The sequence below is a fragment of the Onychomys torridus genome, chromosome 6 (assembly GCF_903995425.1).
Source record: "Onychomys torridus chromosome 6, mOncTor1.1, whole genome shotgun sequence".
Classification (NCBI taxonomy): Eukaryota; Metazoa; Chordata; class Mammalia; order Rodentia; family Cricetidae; genus Onychomys; species Onychomys torridus.
In genome coordinates this window covers 17867805-17886822 of record NC_050448.1, presented here as the reverse complement: position 1 = coordinate 17886822, position 19018 = coordinate 17867805, and the positions used below count along the sequence as shown (strand labels likewise).

Genomic DNA, 19018 nt, shown 5'->3' with positions numbered 1-19018 from the left:
GACTGAGGGCTTCTGGGGCCAAGAACTCCAGTCTCATGTTTTAATCCCTAAAGTGCACACTGCATGACAGCTGTGCTTGTCTTTCCTCTCATTGCCACACTTCCTTGTTCCTGTCTGCACACCCCAAAAGCCCACACTGTCACAGTGTCACATCTATGCTCCTCCCTCCCATATCCTTTTTCTATCTTTTTCCCAAGAGGAAACATTCCAAGGCTGGGGATATAATTCCTTTTTAGAGTGCTTGCCTAGGGTGCAGGAGCCCCGATTCCACACCCAGGATGACACATGCCATGTATGGTAGCCACTCCAGTTAATCCTGCTGCTTGGGAGGTGCAATCAGGAGGATAAGAAGTTCAAGGTTATTTGGGGGCTCTATGACTAGCTTGAAGCCAGTCTGAGATGTATGAGACTCCACTAAAACTAAACAAAATCCATACCTAAGCATCTTACTTTCCTATTGCTTTTACAACGAATTCTTATATACTCAATGACTTAAAACAACCCAGGAAAAAGACACAGATGAACAGAATGGATATAAAAACAGGATCCATCCTTCTGTTGCATCCAAGAAACATACCTTAACATCAAGGATAAATATTTCCTCAGGGAAAAAGGATGAAAAAAGATATTCCATGCAAATGAACCTAAGAAGCAAGCCATTGTAGCTATTTTAACAACTGGAAAAAAATAGATTTCAAACCAAAACTGATCAGAAGAAATGGGGAAGGACACTCCATACTCATCAAAGGCAAAATCCACCAAGATGGAATTGCAATTCTTTACATCTATGCCCCAAATACAAGGGTGCCTAAATTCATAAAAGAAACATGACTACAGCTAAAATCACATAATGACCTTCACACACTAATAGTGGGAGACTTCAATACTCCATTCTCACCAATAGACAGGTCATCCAGACAAAAAAACTAAACAGAGAAATGCTGGAGCTAACTGACATCATGAACCAAATGGACCTAACAGATATTTACAGAACATTTCACCCAAACAAAAGAATATACCTTCTTCTCTGCACCTCTAAAACTTTCTCCAAAACTGACCACATACTCAGACACAAAGCAAGTTTCAACAGATACAAAAAAATTGAAATAACACCCTGAATCCTATCTGAGTATCAATAAAAAAATCAATAAGATCGATAAACCCTTATCCAAATCAACTAAAAGGCAGGGAGAGAATATCCAAATAGACAAAATTAGAAATGGAAGGGGGACATAACAACAGACACCGAGAAAATCCAGAGAATTATAAGGACATACTTTAAAAATCTTTATTTTACTCCATCAACTGGGAAATCTAAAAGAAATAGATAATTTTCTCCATACATATCCCTTACCAAAGTTAAACCATGATCTGAAGAGCCATTTAAACAGACCTATAATGCCTAGTGAAGTAGAAGTGGTCACTAAAATCCCAGGGCCAGATGGTTTTAGTGCAGAATTCTATCAGACTTTCAAAGAAGAGTTAATGCACATACTCCTCAAATTATTCCACAAAATAGAAACAGAAGGAAAATTACTCAGTTTATTTTATGAGGCCACAGTTACCCTGATACCCAAACCACACATAGAGATCAAACAAAGAAAGAGAATTACAGACCAATCTGAACTCAGATACAAAAGTTATCAATAAAATACTTGCAAACTGAATCTAAGAAAATATCAAAAAGAGCATTCACCATGATCAAATAGGCTTCATCCCAGAGATTCGAGGATAGTTCAACACTTACAAATCAATAAATGAAATCCACTATATAAACAAACTGAAAGGCAAAAATCACCTGATGCTGAAAAATCCTTCATAATAAAAATCCAACACCCCTTCATGATAAAAGTCCTGGAGAGATTAGGGATACATGGGACAAACATAAACATAATAAAGGCAATTCACAGCAAGTCCATAGCCAATGTCAACTTAAAAGGAAAGAAACTCAAAACAATTCCACTAAAGTCAGGAACAAGACAAGGTTGTCCACTCTCTCCACATCTCTTCAATATAGTACTTGAAGTTTTAGCAAGAGCAATACGACAACTGAGGGAAATCAAGGGGATACAAACTGGAAAGTCAATGTATTGTTATTTTCAGATGATATGATAGTATTCAGAAGTGATCCTAAAATTTCTATTGGGAAGCTCCTACAGCTGATAAACACTTTCAGTCAGTAGATGATGCAAAATTAACTCACAGAAATCAGTAGCTCTCCTATGTACAAACAACAAATGGACTGAGAAAGAAATCAGGGAAACAAAACCTTTCCCAACAGTCTCAACTAATACAAAATAATTTTATATATATAAAAAAACTCTAAGCAAGCAAGTGAAAGACTTATTAGATAAAAACTTTAAGATATTGAAGAAAAACACTGAAGATATCAGAAGATGGAAAGTTCTTCTATGTTCATGGATCAGTAGAATTAACATTATAAGAATAGTCATTCTACTGAAAGCAATCTACCGATTCAATGCAATCTCCATCAAAATTTCAACACAGTTCTTCATAGATCTTGAAAAGATAATCTTCAGCTTCCTATGGAAACACACACACACACACACACACACACACACACACAAAAAAAAAAAAAAAACCCACAGAATAGCTAAAAGAATACTGAATAATAGAAGAACTTATGGAGGTATCACTATCCCCTATATCAAGTTGTACTACAGAGCTATAGTAATAAAAACCACATGGTATTGGCATTAAAAGGGACATGCCAAATAATGTAATTGAGTTGACAAAAATCCACACACCTATAGAAACCAATTTTTGATAAAGAAGGCCCAGACATAAATCCACAAGCCTACGGAAACCAATTTTTGATAAAGAAGCAGGAAATACACACTGGAAAAAGCATCTTCAACAAGTGGTGCTGGTCAAACTGGGTGGTTGCATGTAGAAGAATCCAAATAGATCCCTACTTACGACTCTGCACAAAACTCAACTCCAAATAGATCAAAGACCTTGGCATAAAATCAAACACACTTAACCTGATAGAACAGAGAGGTGGAATAACCTTGAAGTCACTAGCACAGGAGAAGACTTCCTGGACAGAACTCCAATAGCATGGGCACTAAGATCAACAATTAATAAACGGGACCTCATGAAACTGAAAAGCTTCTGTAAGGCAAAGGAAACTGTCAATCAGACAAAGCAGCAGCCTACAGAATGGGAAAAGATTTTCACCAAGCCCAAATCTGATAGAGGACAATATCCAAAATATATAAAGAGCTCACAAAACTAGATATCAAGGAAATTAACCCAATTAAAAATGGGCCATAGAAATAAACAGAGAATTCTCAAAAGTGGAAACTCAAATGGCCAAAAACAAAGTAATTTTCAGCACCCTTTATCATCAGGAAAATGCAAATCCAAATGCTCTGAGATTTTATCTTACACTCATTAGAATGGCAAAGATCAATAAACAAGTGACAGCTCATGCTCATGAGGATGTGGGGTAAGGAGAACACTCATCTGTTGCTGGTAGGAGTGCAAACTTTTACAGCCACTATGGAAATCAGTGTGGCAGTTCCTCAGTAAGCTGGGAACCAATCTACCTCAAGATCCAACTATAACACTCTTGGCCATATAACCGAAGGATGCTTCATTCTAACCATAGAGATACTTGCTCAACAATATTCATTACTGCTCTATCCAGACTAGCCAGAAACTGGAAATAACCCAGATGTCTCTTAGCAGTCTAGTAGATAAAGAAAACATGGTGTGTTTACACAATGGACTATTACTCAGCCTTTAAAAGGAATGAAATCATGAAATTTGAAAGTAAAAGGAAGGATCTAGAAAAAAGTGATCCTGAATGAGGTAACCTGGACCCAGAAAAACAAATATGGTATGTATTCACTTATATATGTATTTAGTCATTAAGTCAATGATAACTAAGTTACCATCCTTAGAACCACAGAGGTTAGATATAGAGTAAGGGCCTAGTAGAGATCATACAAATTTCCCTAAGAAAGGTAAGTAGAATAGATGGTTATGAATGTATGGAGGGGGGCTGGAATGGGAGGGTCAAGTGGGGAGGGAGAGTAAAGAGGGGCACGAGGGAAGGAATATGGGGAGAGACAGCTGAAATTAAGAGCCATTTGAGGGGTAGTATGGAAACACAATACAGTAGATGCTTCCTGAAATATATACATATATGAAGGAGATCTAAATGAAATCACCAAATAATGGGGCAGATACAATCCCAACTGGATATCTCTTATCACCAAATGAAGTTTCCAATATGGGGATTGGGTTACATCTATTTGAGTTGTTGGCCAAAAGGTTCCCATGGGAACCCCCAAGCAATCCAGGCTGTCATTAAGACTATAGTTTGCTCTCCACAAGCTGAGAGCAAGGTTCCATGGTGGAAGACAACACTTACATAAGTCATTGAACATGGAGAAGTTGAGCTGGTGCCTACATAGAGCCTTCACTACTATATTCTAGTGTCTTGGTACAGGAAGGCACTCTGCATGCTACTAAAGGAGAAACAGAACACCAACCCAGCCACAAACCCTTTGATCTACAATAGTGTCCTGCCTATAAGATATGCTAGCCCAATGATGTCACAAATCTTATGGGAGTAACCAATCAATATCTGATTTGACTTAAGGCCCACTCCAGGAGATGGAATCCACTCCTGATATACTGCTTGGGTGACTAAGAACCTGAGACTAGATAGCCCAGGGACCTGGGGTAAAACCAAATACTACTGTTCTAAAAACAAACAAGCAACAACAAAAAACACCTAACAGTCAAATGACTCCCAATGACATTCTTTTATAGTCATAGATCAGTGTTCTCTCAGCCATCATCAGAAAAGCTTCTTCCTCCAGCAGAACAAATGCAGACATTCACAGTCAGTCAGTATGGAGAGAGTGAGAGACCTTGGAACACAGCTCTAAATGGGATGTCTCCATCAGAGCCTCTCCTTAGGGCTCAGGGAACCTTGTGGAAAAGGAGGAAAAGGAGGTAGAAAGAATGTAAAAGCTGGAGGAGATGGAGGACAGCAAGGGAACACAGTCTCCTAAATTAACAGGACTGACAGACATATGAACTCTGAGGCTGAGGCAGCATGCACAGGGCCTGCATGGGTCTGCACCAGATGGGGTCCTAGGGCTGAAAGGAGAAGTGGACACATGCCTCCATCCCTAACCCAGAAGCCATGTCAAACTGATAACCACTTGCAAATGAAAATTTAGTTTCCTCCAAGGGAGTCTCACTGGGGAAACAAATACTCTTAAGGACAGGCTGCATGCCCAGCAGTAGACGCCAGCAGAAAATGAACTCAAAGGAGTCTCTGGAGGTTCCTTGTCTCATAATGTCATGTCAGGACTTTGCATTTAAAAAATTTCTTCTTCTTCTTCTCCTTCTTCTCCTCCTCCTCCTCCTCCTCCTCCTCCTTCTTCTTCTTCTTATTATTATTATATGTCCCCCTCTCTTTTTACCCTACAGGTCCTTTTGTGTATATATTATGGTTTCTAGTTCAGTGTTGTTATGGGATTCCTAAGTGTTCAGACAAGTGGGTCTTTGTGTCTGTATCTGTTTCTTGTGCCTTTTCTTAGGCTCTTTTCCTTCTGTTTATTTGTTTTGTCCTTTTCTGATGTGTTAGTTTTTGTTTTGCCTTATTATATTTTTTTTCATTATTCCTTAGATGACTGTTTGTTTTCTAATAAGAGATGGAAATGGGGTAGATCTGGAAGGGAGGAGGAACTGGGAGGAGTAGAGGGAGGGGAAACCATAATCAGGATTCATTATATGAGGAAAAATATCTATTTTCAATAAAAGGGGAAAATAAAATAATACTATATTTGCTAGCCAAACAAAAACAAAACAACAACAACAGCCAAACCAAAGTAAGTGACTTGCAGTTCAAAAGGTCAGGAGTGCAAAATGAGCTGATGGAACAGTCAACGCATGGTGGGGCTGCATTCCTTCTGAGTGCTCTGTCCCAGTGGTGTGATCACTTAACACAGTTCCTCATGTGGTGGTGACCCCCCTCAACCATACAATTGTTTTGTTGCTACTTCATAACTGTAATTTTGCTACTGTTAAGAATTGAAATGTAAATATCTGTGTTTTCTGCTGATCTTAGGCAAGCCCTTGCAATTCACAGGTAATGAACCACTGCTCTAGAGTCGGTGTATTCTTTGGTTTTCTGAGTCCCTGAGGACAATAGTCTCCCTTGACTCTGGCCTGTGTGCCACCCAGCCTCTGTTTTTGTCATCACATCTACTTTGACCTTGACCCTTTACCTTCCTTTCTATGAGTCCCATGATGCTAACATGCTCAGTACTACAGAACTTTCTCTAGGGATTCCCATGGGAAGGATCTAGGTTGAGATGTAGGGTAGGGCACTTGAGACTTGATCTTGACAGGAGGCTTGTAGCAAGGGCTGGGAGATCTTGGGATGTGATGGAGGGTTTGCATTGAGATCAAGAACAGCACTTTCTATGGGCAGCATGACTTCACCACTAAAGCCATGCCATGCGTGTGGTTTAGCATTGATCTAGCCCTTCTTTCTTTGGGTCTGTATGTCCTTTCTACCCTCATCCAGGATCATCAGTCAATGACCTGGGACTTACTTTATCATGTGTTATACTTAACCCTTTTCTTTGGCTTGTAAGCCTTTAAGGCTCCTGTCTTCCCTTCACCAGAACATGCCCAGGTCATGTGGCAATTCATTGTTCATGTCTAGATTTGAACTCGGGAACTCTGCTTTTGAAAATGAACTCTTAATCCCTATAGATAGTGTATTCAGGAATGGACATCCATTTATATGCATAAGGAAAACATGTAGAAAAGACCATGTGGGCAAAGCAATGGGATGCTCCAAGTGGAGAGTATCCCATATCCTTATTGGTTAATAAGTTTACACAGCAACTTCCCTTATAGAATTTAATGACCCTAGGAAGCACCTCTTCATCATACTGTAAGAATGCTCATCTATTGCATAAGATCATAGCTTGAATAGGTATTCTATGATTAAAAACTTCACAGTCCAACCTTCAGAGTAAATCAGGTACAAACTCTACATTGGTAGCATAACATTCTGGAATACAGGATGGTTGTAAGTGGGTGAAAAAAATGGACGAACAAACAGGTAAGTCAAAATCTATAGTCAAGAGGATTGATTATCTGTAAGACACACCTGCCTGTGGCTTAAATATCTGTTGAGCTACAGTATTATACTTAACTTTTTCCAATGGGTGAAGGGTATTGGACAAGAAATGGAGAAGAGGCAGATGCTAAAAATCGCTTCTGGTCTCTGAGACTTTTATCAGCCTCTACCTGGTCACAAATGTGGTTAGAAACATTTTGCTTAGACCCTGGAGACAATGTCCAGCAGAAATACTTTTGCTCTTGGTGTTTGAAGAATTTTTTAACTTGGACAGAAAGGAGCATTTGCCCTGTTCATGTATTTAACTGATGGGTTAAATAAATATAAGCAGTAGACACTACAGAATTTGTGGGTCCTGATTTTAATGAAGATAGAATAAGGTCTTGATGGGGCGTACACTGTCTACAGAGTTCATCAAAACAGTTTATTATATTTACAAACCCGATTATTACACAAAGTATCAGGAAGCACCATTAGTGCTATCTAAAGATGCATTGGTGAAAATTGGAGGCAAATCCTATTTTAACATTCTGAAACCTGATAAGGAAAATATTCTTGCTAGTTAGGAAACTACCTTATCACAATTTTCCCTAAAAGTTAACCTGGTCCGTTTTTGCAATGGAGTACAGAATGGTTCAGTCAAGAGGTATAGTCATTACCCTATGAAAAGTTTCTGCAACAAAGGACATACTAGCTCTTTACTCATTGTAGAAGTGTCCTTATGACTGTCAGACAAACCAGGTAAGGTGCCAGGGATCAAAGTGTTTGTGTTTACTTCTCTGAAACCTGGTGGTACCTCCTATGTGCCACACACACACACACACACACACACACACACACACACACACACACACACTTCTTGGTGAGTGCTAAAAACTGGAATTCACCCATGTCTCTCTTTTTCCTGTCTAAGATGCAGATGGGGCACATTCTGTGGACTCTGTCCATCCCTGCCCCCACACGCACACGTATACCTAGCCAATGGAAAAGAAAAACGACTTACTCACAGTCATCCACTGTACGAAGATTTCCAGGCTGCAATGGGAGGGCTTTGCCTCTCCTTGAAGGATGAATAAATAGGTAGCTGAAGAGACAACCTGTTCACAGCCAGGCTGAAGTGAAAACCAGACCCAGGTCCTGCTCATCTGGTAGTTGGAGACCCAGTTCTGGTGGCATGGAGAGGACCCTTATCTGCCTGATAGTCATCTTCTTGGGGACAGTGGCCCATAAAACAAGCCCCCAAAGGCCAGATCGCCTCCTGATTAGACTTCGTCACCTTGTAGACAATGTTGAACAGCTGAAAATTTATGTGAATGACTTGGTAAGACCATGTTTGTCACAATGAAATTTAAATAATATTTTTCAACTAATGTGAAAGGAGTCTTTCGACTTATATCACTAACTCAGAATTAATTCTCTTTTGGCTAGGATCCTGAACTTCTGCCAGCTCCACAAGATGTAAAGGTAAGGTCAGCTGAATTGATTTCTGAAAATGTAGTTTATGTAAACTTTAAAGTCTAACAAAGCTCGAATGATGATCTAGGTGTATGCTTCTTTTCAATAACTTGGGGATTAATAATTGGTAAAATATTCATTTTCATTTTGTTTATGTATCCAGAAATTTACCAGCAAACTAAACAATGGCATATCATATTATATCCTTATAAAATACATGTTTACCCTTTAGAGCCTCTAAGAATACTAAGCATTGTTACTAAGACAAATCAACAAGGATATAAATCTGTGCTGGGATCAGTTTCTGAACAAGAAATAGATAATCACATTTTCAGAGCCTTGGGCATGAAAACTCTATAACTTTCCTTGTAATCTTATTGAAGATGAGAGGTAATATTTGAATTTTAATAGCAAATCTTTAAAAAGAAAGAAAGAAGTAGATTGTAAGGAAGGCACAGAGTGTGGAAATCAAAAGTCTCTGAGTGTAATTCCCATGTACCTTGGCCTCAGTGAGTCCTCTTGTCTTTGGCCTTTGGTGAGCTCTTTCAAAAGGGTCATTTTCAACAGATCATTCCAACTCTTGCACCATTCATAGCCGAGTCCCGTGGATGAGAGGCTTGGCATACAGTGAGGGGCTTCTGCCAGTCTTTCCCCCAAGAACTTCTTTGATCTGGTCTTCTGCTTGGCACCTGAACATTGTGAATGAGACTGGGGAAGCACTCGTACTGCTAGACCTTTAATTGTGTAAATTAGGAAAACCAGGAAAGTGTTACCAGTAATTAGGGCACCACAGAGATACATTCAAAGAAAAGAATTATGGTAAATGACAGTGTTAAAGTTTAGAAAGTGAATGAGTCACAGCTTCTGCTCTGCTCCACAACTCACTCTCTAGCTCTAGCTCTGAACATGACCACTCTTGTGTTTACTAGATCCTTCCTAATAAGCAGCTGCTAAAATGAAAGTAGCACATTCAATTTATTGAAAGGACATTTCCAATAAGCAAAAATATTTTTTAACATGTCTGTTTCTCAGCATCTTACACACGGTGTTGATTGCTGTGGGTGAAGTTCTTTCCAGGATTTCCTTCCTGCAGTCTATACTTTGCAAAGTAACAAACAGGAAAATCCCTCATTTTCAGCGGGTTGAGCCAATGACTACTTCTTACATATGCTTTTTAGTGAGAGATGTCGTTTCAAGTCTGAATTACCCAGTAGCCCCGTTAATGTTTATCACCATTACATTGCTATATGCACTACTTATACAAGTTGACTGTATATTTGTGATTGTGTACATGCATACATCTTGTCCACTGCCCTCTGTCCTCTCCCTCTGCCCCCTTCCCAGTCTCTAGTGATCCATCTTCACCTGCAGGGTGTTTTAAAATCTTACATCTCCATGACAATATGTCTCAGTGAACTGGCATCTTCCAGTGGTCAGGCAGTACTGCCTACGAAGCAATGTGTACAGCTCTAACTAACATCTCCAAGCTATGCTGGCAGGCAAACTCAAGACAGTTTGAGGAAGGGGCAGGCAGTAAGGGCCACAGAGGCTGTATATCAAGTTTTCAGAGCTAGCATCCAAAGCAGGGTCTGTAACAAATTCTATGAAGCTACTGAGGTCTGTAATGGGCACCCCCCCCCTTTGATTTTCCTTGTCTCATTTCTCCTGGGGTTTGCCTCCCCTCTCTAGGTAGGCACTTGAAAGTATGTGGGGAAACTTTGGTTGGCACAGTTGGGAATGGGGGTGAGCGTGCTACTGGCATCTGGCTGTTAGAGGCCAGGGATGCTAGTGAATGCTCTAGACTGAAGAATGGATCTGACAACAAAGTCATTCAGTGCCTCAGTCACGGTGCCACTGGGAAGCTTCCGTCTGTGAGTGTGTGTGACAAAGGAAAGTCGCCTAACACAGCTGGTGAGACACTCTATGCTGACAGGTGATGGCTTTCCTTCCAAAGGATAAAAATAAAACCAGGTCAGAAATAGGTTTAAGAAATTCATCTTATTTTTTCAGATAGCCAGTTGCAGAACTAGCAAGCCAGGTATGCCTTTTGAGACTCTCTTTTCTGGCTAAAGAGAGAGCTGGCTTTTTAACTCCTCTCTGGCTTCTTTATTGTGCCTTCCATGCAGAAGCCATGCACATCTAGAAAATGCCTCACATTCTCCAGCAAGGCCCAGCTAAGCAAGCAGCCAGGAGCACCTGGTATAGTCATCCTCTAACTCTGGCTTCCCTCCATGTTCCCACTCAGCTCTGCATTCCTCAGGCAGGGCCTGTTTCCTCACCACTTTTCTGCCTTTGCTGTGCACTAAAATCCAACCTGAAGATCCTTGTCCCTGATCACACATTTCCAGAGACAGGCTGCTTCCTGTAGGACAAAACCAAACCAAGACCAGTGTCTGTCAGTGGTGGACAGGGAAGCGTGGGGACAGTGGCATGTCCACATCCTGATGTCATATCTCTCTTCTAGTCTGGATGTGAAGCTTTGATGGCTGGGCCTGACCATTCCTGACAGGATAGTCTCAGGAAGCTGGCTCTTAGGATGCCTCCCCAAGCTTCTTTGGAACCTAATTTTCTTTCAGTGTACAAATGAGAATGTTAACTCAGCAAAATGAACCTCTGTGAGAAATGCTGGTTTCTCAGATCATCACGGATGAACCAGTTAGCGTTTTCAGTTTCAGCTGGAAAATTCACCTCTTTAAATATGAATATTATTTTTTTCCAGTAAGTTAAGCCGGTTGTGGTCAAAAAGAAGAGAAAAGAAAAAACTTCAACAAACATGAACATGTGGTTTTCAAGGAAAAAAAAGTGCTATAATTAACATTTATAAATAGTTTCTATTAAATAAGCATTTTGGCAAACATGGGAAGGCCAGCACCTCGCACTGGTGGCAGGCAAGCTACCCTGATAGAGGGAACTAGATAAGACCTGCTGGGCTTGCGGCTACCTATGCAAAGCGAGGCTGATGGGCTTGTGTTATTAGTCAACATTCACATCGGGCAAGTGTACACGTTGGAAAATGCAAAGCAGACTGCTCTTTCAGCTGATTATCCCTGAGAAGGTTCAGGCAGCGTCTCTGGGAAGAAGGGAGTCCTTTGGTTGGAAGCTAGTGGCTTCTGTGCACACCAGTGAAATGAAGATGTGGCAACTTCAGGGGGAGAACACCACCACACACACATTTGCTAAAGGAAACGGTGATGTGGGTGGAAGCCACCCAGACAGAAGCTCTTGGATCAGTGAAGCGTTGCAGGTGTTGCCCTTCCAGAGCCAAGGCTTTGACTCCGCGGTGTGCACTTGCCTCATGTGCCCTTCTAGCGCATTCTATGCTAAGAGTTGGGCTTCTCCAGTGCCTGGTAGTTATGTAGCCAAACCAAAGGGAAGGATTTGCTTCTCATTCTCTCTACTTTCCCGGTCCTTGTGACGTGGCTCTGCTAAAGAGGCCATCCTTCTGCTGGCTAAGCAAGCCTTACCTTCTGGATTTTGACTCTTGATTCATGGGGAACCCTGCCCTACCCAGACAAGGATGTGACTGGGGCTTCACAAAATGTTCGATGGCCTGAGCAGGTACAGTGACTCTCAGATCGAGCTACTGCGGTGGTCTTAACTTGCTCACCACAAACAGTAACTGAGCACTGCACAGACCAGAGCCCTGCTCCAGGCACATCACCCATGAGACTCCTGTGTGCATGGTGCACAGATGTGACAACAAGTGGAACAGATTCTTAGCCAGACTGTTGGATCACTTTCCCAGAGTTGCCACGGGTCACAATTTACAGCCTCAGAATTCAGCAACTGTGCTCTTAGACTAAATTCTCCGTCACAGATAGAAAGTCTGGTCTGTTAGCTCAGTGGTAGACTGCTTGCCCAATATATGTTTGGTCCTGAGTTTTCACCTCCCACACACACATACACAAATATGCCTGTGTGCATAGTACACACACACACTCACATCCAACCCCACAAAGCTCATGCCCACCACTTTAACCTCAGAGTGGCATTCAGCATAGCACTGGACAGGAAATTGTTAAGGGTGAGGCCCCTGCTCATCTCCATGCAGCAGGAAGGGGCTCCTTTTTCTCCCAGACACAGAAGCTGTCTGAGTGGAACTTCTGCAGAGTTTAAGTGGAGATATGACCAGACCAAATGCAGCCACTAAAACAAATGTCCAAGATAATGCAAGCAGAAATTGAGGTCTGGAAGTCATTTTTAACCTTTGGAATAACATTCATTAACATATGCTCATCTTTTTCCAGGGTATTAACAAATGCTACTGATCTCTTTCAGGACGTTGACATATACTAATTATCTCTCTTCGGGATATTAACATATGCTAATTATCTCTCCTTCAGGAGCATTGTGAGCACTCAGCTTTTGCCTGTTTCCAGAAGGCCAAACTCAAGCCAGCAAACACAGGAAGCAATAAGACGATCATCAGTGACTTAGTCACTCAGCTGAGGAGGAGGCTGCCTGCTGTGAAGGCTGGGAGAAAGCAGAAGAGCCTAGCTGTAAGATTGCCCTTTGTTATCTCTCATTTGCAGTATATTATCTATCTTACTTTTACTTAAGTACTGTAACATGTTATGCTTTACAAACACATGCAGCTTAGAGCCCCTCATGCCTTCTTGAAGAGTTACTCCACATCGTACAAGGTACATTTTGAGAAGTGGTGTCACCTCTCAGGTCTTCCCATTCTGTCTAGAAACCCAACTAGAACTGGCTAGCACCCTGGCAGTCTGTTAATGGAAGCTTCCAGAGGGAAGAAGACATTAGGTGTAGCTGGAGAGCTTTTCTCCAGGTCCCACTAAGCCCCAGCAGTCTGGTATCCATTTATAAAATGAACACACAGATGCTTATATTATTTAAACTGCTTGGCCATTAGCTCAGGCCTACCATTGTCTAGCTCTTACTCTTATATTTAGCCCATTTCGATGAATCTATACTTTGCCTCATGGCGGCAGCGGCTGGCAGGTCTCTCTCCCTGCCTTCACCTTCCACTTCCCAGAATTCTCTTCTCTGCTTATCCCACCTATACTACCTGCCTGGCTACTGGCCAATCAGCATTTTATTTGCACAGAGCGATATCCGCAGCAATTAGGAAGAGAATCTAATTGATAGAAGTGAATGTTTTCCTTTTGTTCATGTGCTGGAGTTACTCTTGTCATCGTTATTGGGGACTGGATCCCAATTCTCTGACAAGAAAAGAGATAGCCTATAAAAAGCCAAGATTAGAATATTACTGTCCCAGGCAAAATCAGAGTTAGCATTGAATTTAAGGGGAACACCCTTTTATGAGGCTGGAAAATTTCCAGGTTCTTTCTTTGTGACTCTGAATTTTTCTTGAATATCTTCTCTTTGACCAACTCACTTGCAATTCAGAGACTCAAGAATCGAGTAATTCAAGCATCAATCAAAACCAGCAGAGATAACGAAAAGGAGTTGCTCTGTTTTGTTTACCAGTCGTCTGTCCTTCTAGAAATTCCACATGGACTGAAATGAAATAGTAGTTACATTATGAGTGGGGGTCTGGTTTCTTTTGATTGCTCTGCGAGGTTATTATGTGAAAATGACCCTCTAAAACCTTCTGCACAAAGAAAGGAACTGCCTGAGATGGTAGTGCATGTCTGTGAGCCCAGCACCCAGGAGGCTGAGGCAGGTGGCTTGAGAGTTCCAGGACAGCCTGGGTTATGAGGGTGAGACCCTGTCTAAGAAGCTAGAAGGAAGGGAGGGAGGAAGGGAGGAAGGAAGGGAGGGAGGAAGAAGGAGGAAGGAGAAATGGAGGGAAGAAGGGAGGAGGAAGGAAGGAAGAAACTGAGGAACTGAACACAGCTCTGAGACTCAGGGCCAGGGACTTAGGAAGTGGTGGTGTGTGGTGCAGATGTGGAACCTGGCTCTCTGGGTTAAGCGCCCTCATTTCTAGGGGAGGAAAGTGAGATCTACTAAAAAGGCCAACTTTCTCCGGGTTTCACAAAGAGCTGTGTGGAGAAGAACATAGCTCTTGTGTTTCCACAGGATGTTCTCACTGTAACAACACGTGACTGAAGAGCTAGAAATGGGCTGGTGTTTTGGTATCAGAATGGGAACAAGCATGAAGCTGGAGGGAAAAGGGAAGGAGGGAGAGAGGAGGGCGAGACGGAGGCGGAGAGCAAGCAACACTCGAAAACATTTGCTCTACTTCATAAACTTCTAGGAATTTATCAAATCAAACAGATACATATGAAATATTATCTGCAGAGATGTTCTCTGTAGATTTGTACATACGAGGAAAGCTAGATATCACTACTGTATCCAAAAACAATGAGCACCATTCTGTGTTGGAAAATAAAGTGACTGCCATATATCCTGTACTGAAAGTATATCTAATGCCTAGGTCATACTTGTCATTGGCTAAACCAAAAATAAATAAATAAATAAAAATAACAACAGCTTGTAATCAATCAGTATAACAAGAATGCAAACTAAAACAGAATAAAGAGAGCAAAAAAGATACCACCATCTTTTAATTACTAAAACATTATGGAGTTATCTCTGAGGATGAAATCACATATGGATTCCAGAACAATTTTACAAATTTTTCCTAATGTTTGTTACTGAACATGACTTATGTTTTCAATAGAAGAAATATGTTTTACATAAATATTTTACAACATTGGAATTTTTTTAAAAAATGTAACCTTTTATTTGCTTATTTACTTGATTTCCAGAAATGTCCTTCCTGTGATTCTTATGAGAAAAAAGCACCCCAAGAATTCCTAGAAAGACTAAAACGGCTCCTTCAAAAGGTATGTGCCTTAAATGCGTTTATTTCTCTCCTCCGTTGTCTCTTGCGCCCGGTGACTCACGAACCATTGTCTCCACAGATGATTCATCAGCATCTTTCCTAGAACACACAGGACCTGAAGATTCCCAAGGACCCGAGGAGACACTGCACACTATAGACGCTCACGAACAGGAGTGCTTCTTGTTTCCTGGGACTGTGAATGGAGAAGTGCAGTATATTACGATCGGAACGACTCATAAACACTGCAGGCTAAGATCCTTTGCCAAATTACTACACAGACAATTGCAGTTCACTGACAGAGTTGGGCTGTCAACACGGAAAATGTCTCCTCAGAGAGCTCAGCTTCCCGTGTCATGGATTTCTGTGACTTCTCAAGTTGTGACGTCTTCATCTTGTTGCCCAACTGTGACATGCTTTGACTGGAAGGGCAAAACTAAAGATTTTAACTAAAAGTACAGCTAGAGAAACTGTTGGTCTGCAAGAATAAGACCTTTTGTGATCCTAACTGAATGATGTAAGCTGAAAATACAGAAGAGTGAGATGAAATCGGAAATTGAAGTCTTTATTCTCTAAGGAAAACTTTGTACTTGAAAGCATGTCTGAAGGGCTTGCTCCTTCCAACTGAACACCCAGCATACAGATATCTAATCTACTTATGCTATAGGGGAGAGTTTTCCTAGATGGGTACGAGCAATTTTTCTGCTTTATTAGGTCTCTCAAAATATTTAAATACAGTAGAATTTAACCTATTTAAGGACTTCATTCCTGGTCTTCACTGTCTTTCTAAAGTGGTAATGGTGTATTAAAAAGCAGGGTTAAAGGTGGATTAAGATGCAGGGTTAAATTCTCCCAATGTCAAGTCCTTTTATAAGCTAATTTTTTAAACTTGTGAAGATGGCAACTAAAACCTATGGTAGGGCAAACATCAGCAGAGTCTTCTGGAGCAAATAGAGTTTTGAGGTTTTGTAGCTCTCATCTCAAATAGCATGGGTGTGTTGTGATTAGTCTTCTAATCCAGTCATTAGTGTCCTTTCCTGTGCCCATTCTTTCCTTTCCTCTTCGTCCAATGATACTTCTGAGATAAAGACATCTCAAACATTGAGCATTTAAGACACATTGCGTGCACACTTTTGATCAGTTAAATTCAACCATCTATTTAAGATCAAAATCAGGAGATTAACCAAGAGACCAGAGGTTCTGTTCCAGTTTTAAACAGACTTTTACTTAACATTCCAATCTTTTAACCATAGATGGTAAAATAAACAAAGGTTTCTGAGTTTGATGTAAATTCCAGCAGTCTGTTTCAATGTGAGGTTAAAGTCTAGAAAGCTATTTTCCCTGGAATAGTATAATCTCTTTGAGAATTTCTTATTGTTAAAATGGATCTGAGAGCCCAAGAGCATGTACCAGGGTGGGTTGTAGGGGGCTTTGCTCCAAGGCAGAAATGTCTGTACTTAAAAGTGCTTTAAAACAAACACAGACTTAGTGTACAGCTCTAACATATAGATGATTAATTAATTCCGAGCAAAGTCACAACCAGAAACAATGTACTCTCTTAAAAGTTTAAAATGTATTATTGTAAAGAAATTATGTACATGTGCAAGTCTTGATGATGCATAGAGCCCACCTAAGTGTCAAATGGTGCTAGCACAGGTTGTTGGGTTTGAGGATCAAAAGTTGAAGCAAAGACGCAATCCTTCAGAAAGAAATGATGGAGAGAGATGGTGTCTACATGTTTTATTTCGTTGTTTTTTTTTTATGGCTTTGTAATTGTTGACTTCTTGACACTGTGGTTTTATATTTAAGACAATGTATTTATTTTGGTGTGTTTATTGTTTGAAAATCTGTTCTAGCCTTTTAGATCATTGAGCATGTCTAATCTAGAAGTAAAAATAATTCAATGGTGCCCAGACTAAGAGCTTGAACAGTTTGGAAACTCCAGTAAAGGGTCCACTACTAGCCAAGGGAAAGTGATACTTTGAATAAACTAGACAAAGTAGGTCTTGCATAGTGGTACTACCTCCACTTCTCTGTGTCTAAGACTCAGTCAGTCCTTGAGAGGGATGGAAGGAAAACCTGTGGACACCATTGTTCACCTGCCATGATAACACCATAGACCTGACATAGTGTTGGCCATGAAATGTGGCCATTTGCTTAAGCCCTTTTGATTTCCATTTCTTTATTTGTACAATGGGGATGCTGGGCTTTCCTAAGTCTATTCTGTATTTTTGTTTTTTGAGCTTTGTATGTCTGAGTTTCAATGACCTGGGTACTCTTACAGGAACACCTGACCACACTTCTGAGTTAAATGTCATCCAAGTGTGATATTCAGTTGCTCAATAAGGAAAGAAGGAAGGGAGGAAGGAAGGAAGGAAGTAAAAAAGGAAGGAAGGAAGGAAGGAAGAAAGAAAGGAAGGGTAGGTCATGAGAGTTCAGATAAAATTAGTTATGACCGTTAATATATTAGCTGAAATTGTCTTCTTTGTACTTGTGAATAAACTCATAGCATTATTAATCTACATTATTGCTCTGTTTTATTTACAGTTACACCTGAGAACTTACTTTTAATATGAATGATGTACTTTATAACTTAATGATTATTTATTATGTATTTGGTTTTGAATGTTTATGTTCATGGCTTCTTATTTAAGACCTGATCATATTAAATACTACCCAGTCAGTACAACTGTCTGTTGTGATTCTCTGAAAACCCTTAATCCAATCATCCTGGCAGAAAAGGCGCACATGCAGTTTTTATATGGCTGTGATAAAGATGATGTTTTCTTCTTATCCACTGCCACCAAAATAGAACTGTCCCCAGTTCTAGCTCAAAGGTCCCATTTCCTTTGCAGACTCCCTCTGAATGCGCAGCAGGTTTGGGAGAGGTTTGCCCATCTCTGCCGTTACACCTGTGCTCCAGGCAGGTAACACTCCTGGGTTCACGTTGGTTCCACTTAGCTTTCCGTCCCTTGTTCTCACTGTCCCTTGTCTGTGGGTCACTATGTTGCAGTCACCAAGGACTTAGCTATGTTCCTTGCTAAGGTGACTTCGGTGGGGAGGGCTCTCATTGAGAAACTCCCTAGAACCCTGAATGTCTGTCTGAGTGCTTGTGCTTTTCACCTCACTGTCACTCTCGGTCGCGACCCTGACTCCTCTCCCACCTGCTAGACAGGCAGCTTGAGATGTTCTCCTTGCCTCTACACCCAAAGCCAGGTCTCCACTCTTCCCCAGTCTCTCAGCACTTTTCCTCCATTCCTGTAGCCCTGGCTGCTGCTGAGTCCGGAGCTCCAGGCCACCAGCACGTGGTCCCTCCTCCTGCTTGAGTACCCGCCCACGAAGTCCCCACCTATCAGTCTCATCCTTGCTGTTCTGCTTCAGATTCAAACACTGACTCATTTTCAACACCCCCCACAGCTATTGGAGCCACATTCTCGCTCTAGCTCCACCAGCATCAGCTCTTACTTGGATGGTTGTAGAGCCTTCCTAAGCAATTTCTCTGCTTCTGTCCTTTCCCTTCACCAAAATCTATGTGTAACAAAGTAACTTGTTCAGCCCCTTTAAAACCCAACCTCCTGGCCTAGGAGATGCCTCAGGGGATACAGGGCACTCGCTGCCAAGCCTGGTGACCTGAGTTTGACTCCTGAGACCCA

At 41.1% G+C, this 19018-nt stretch overlaps 1 protein-coding gene across 1 annotated transcript; it reads left to right on the top strand.

The window, feature by feature from the left end:
- Nucleotides 1-8315: 8315 nt before the first annotated feature.
- Nucleotides 8316-15471, top strand: Il21 (interleukin 21). Its single transcript, XM_036189529.1, has 5 exons — nucleotides 8316-8462; nucleotides 8570-8605; nucleotides 12940-13095; nucleotides 15292-15369; nucleotides 15448-15471. Exons 1-5 carry the CDS (start codon nucleotides 8316-8318, stop codon nucleotides 15469-15471), a joined length of 441 nt encoding a protein of 146 aa, XP_036045422.1.
- The last annotated feature ends 3547 nt before the right edge of the window (nucleotides 15472-19018 follow it).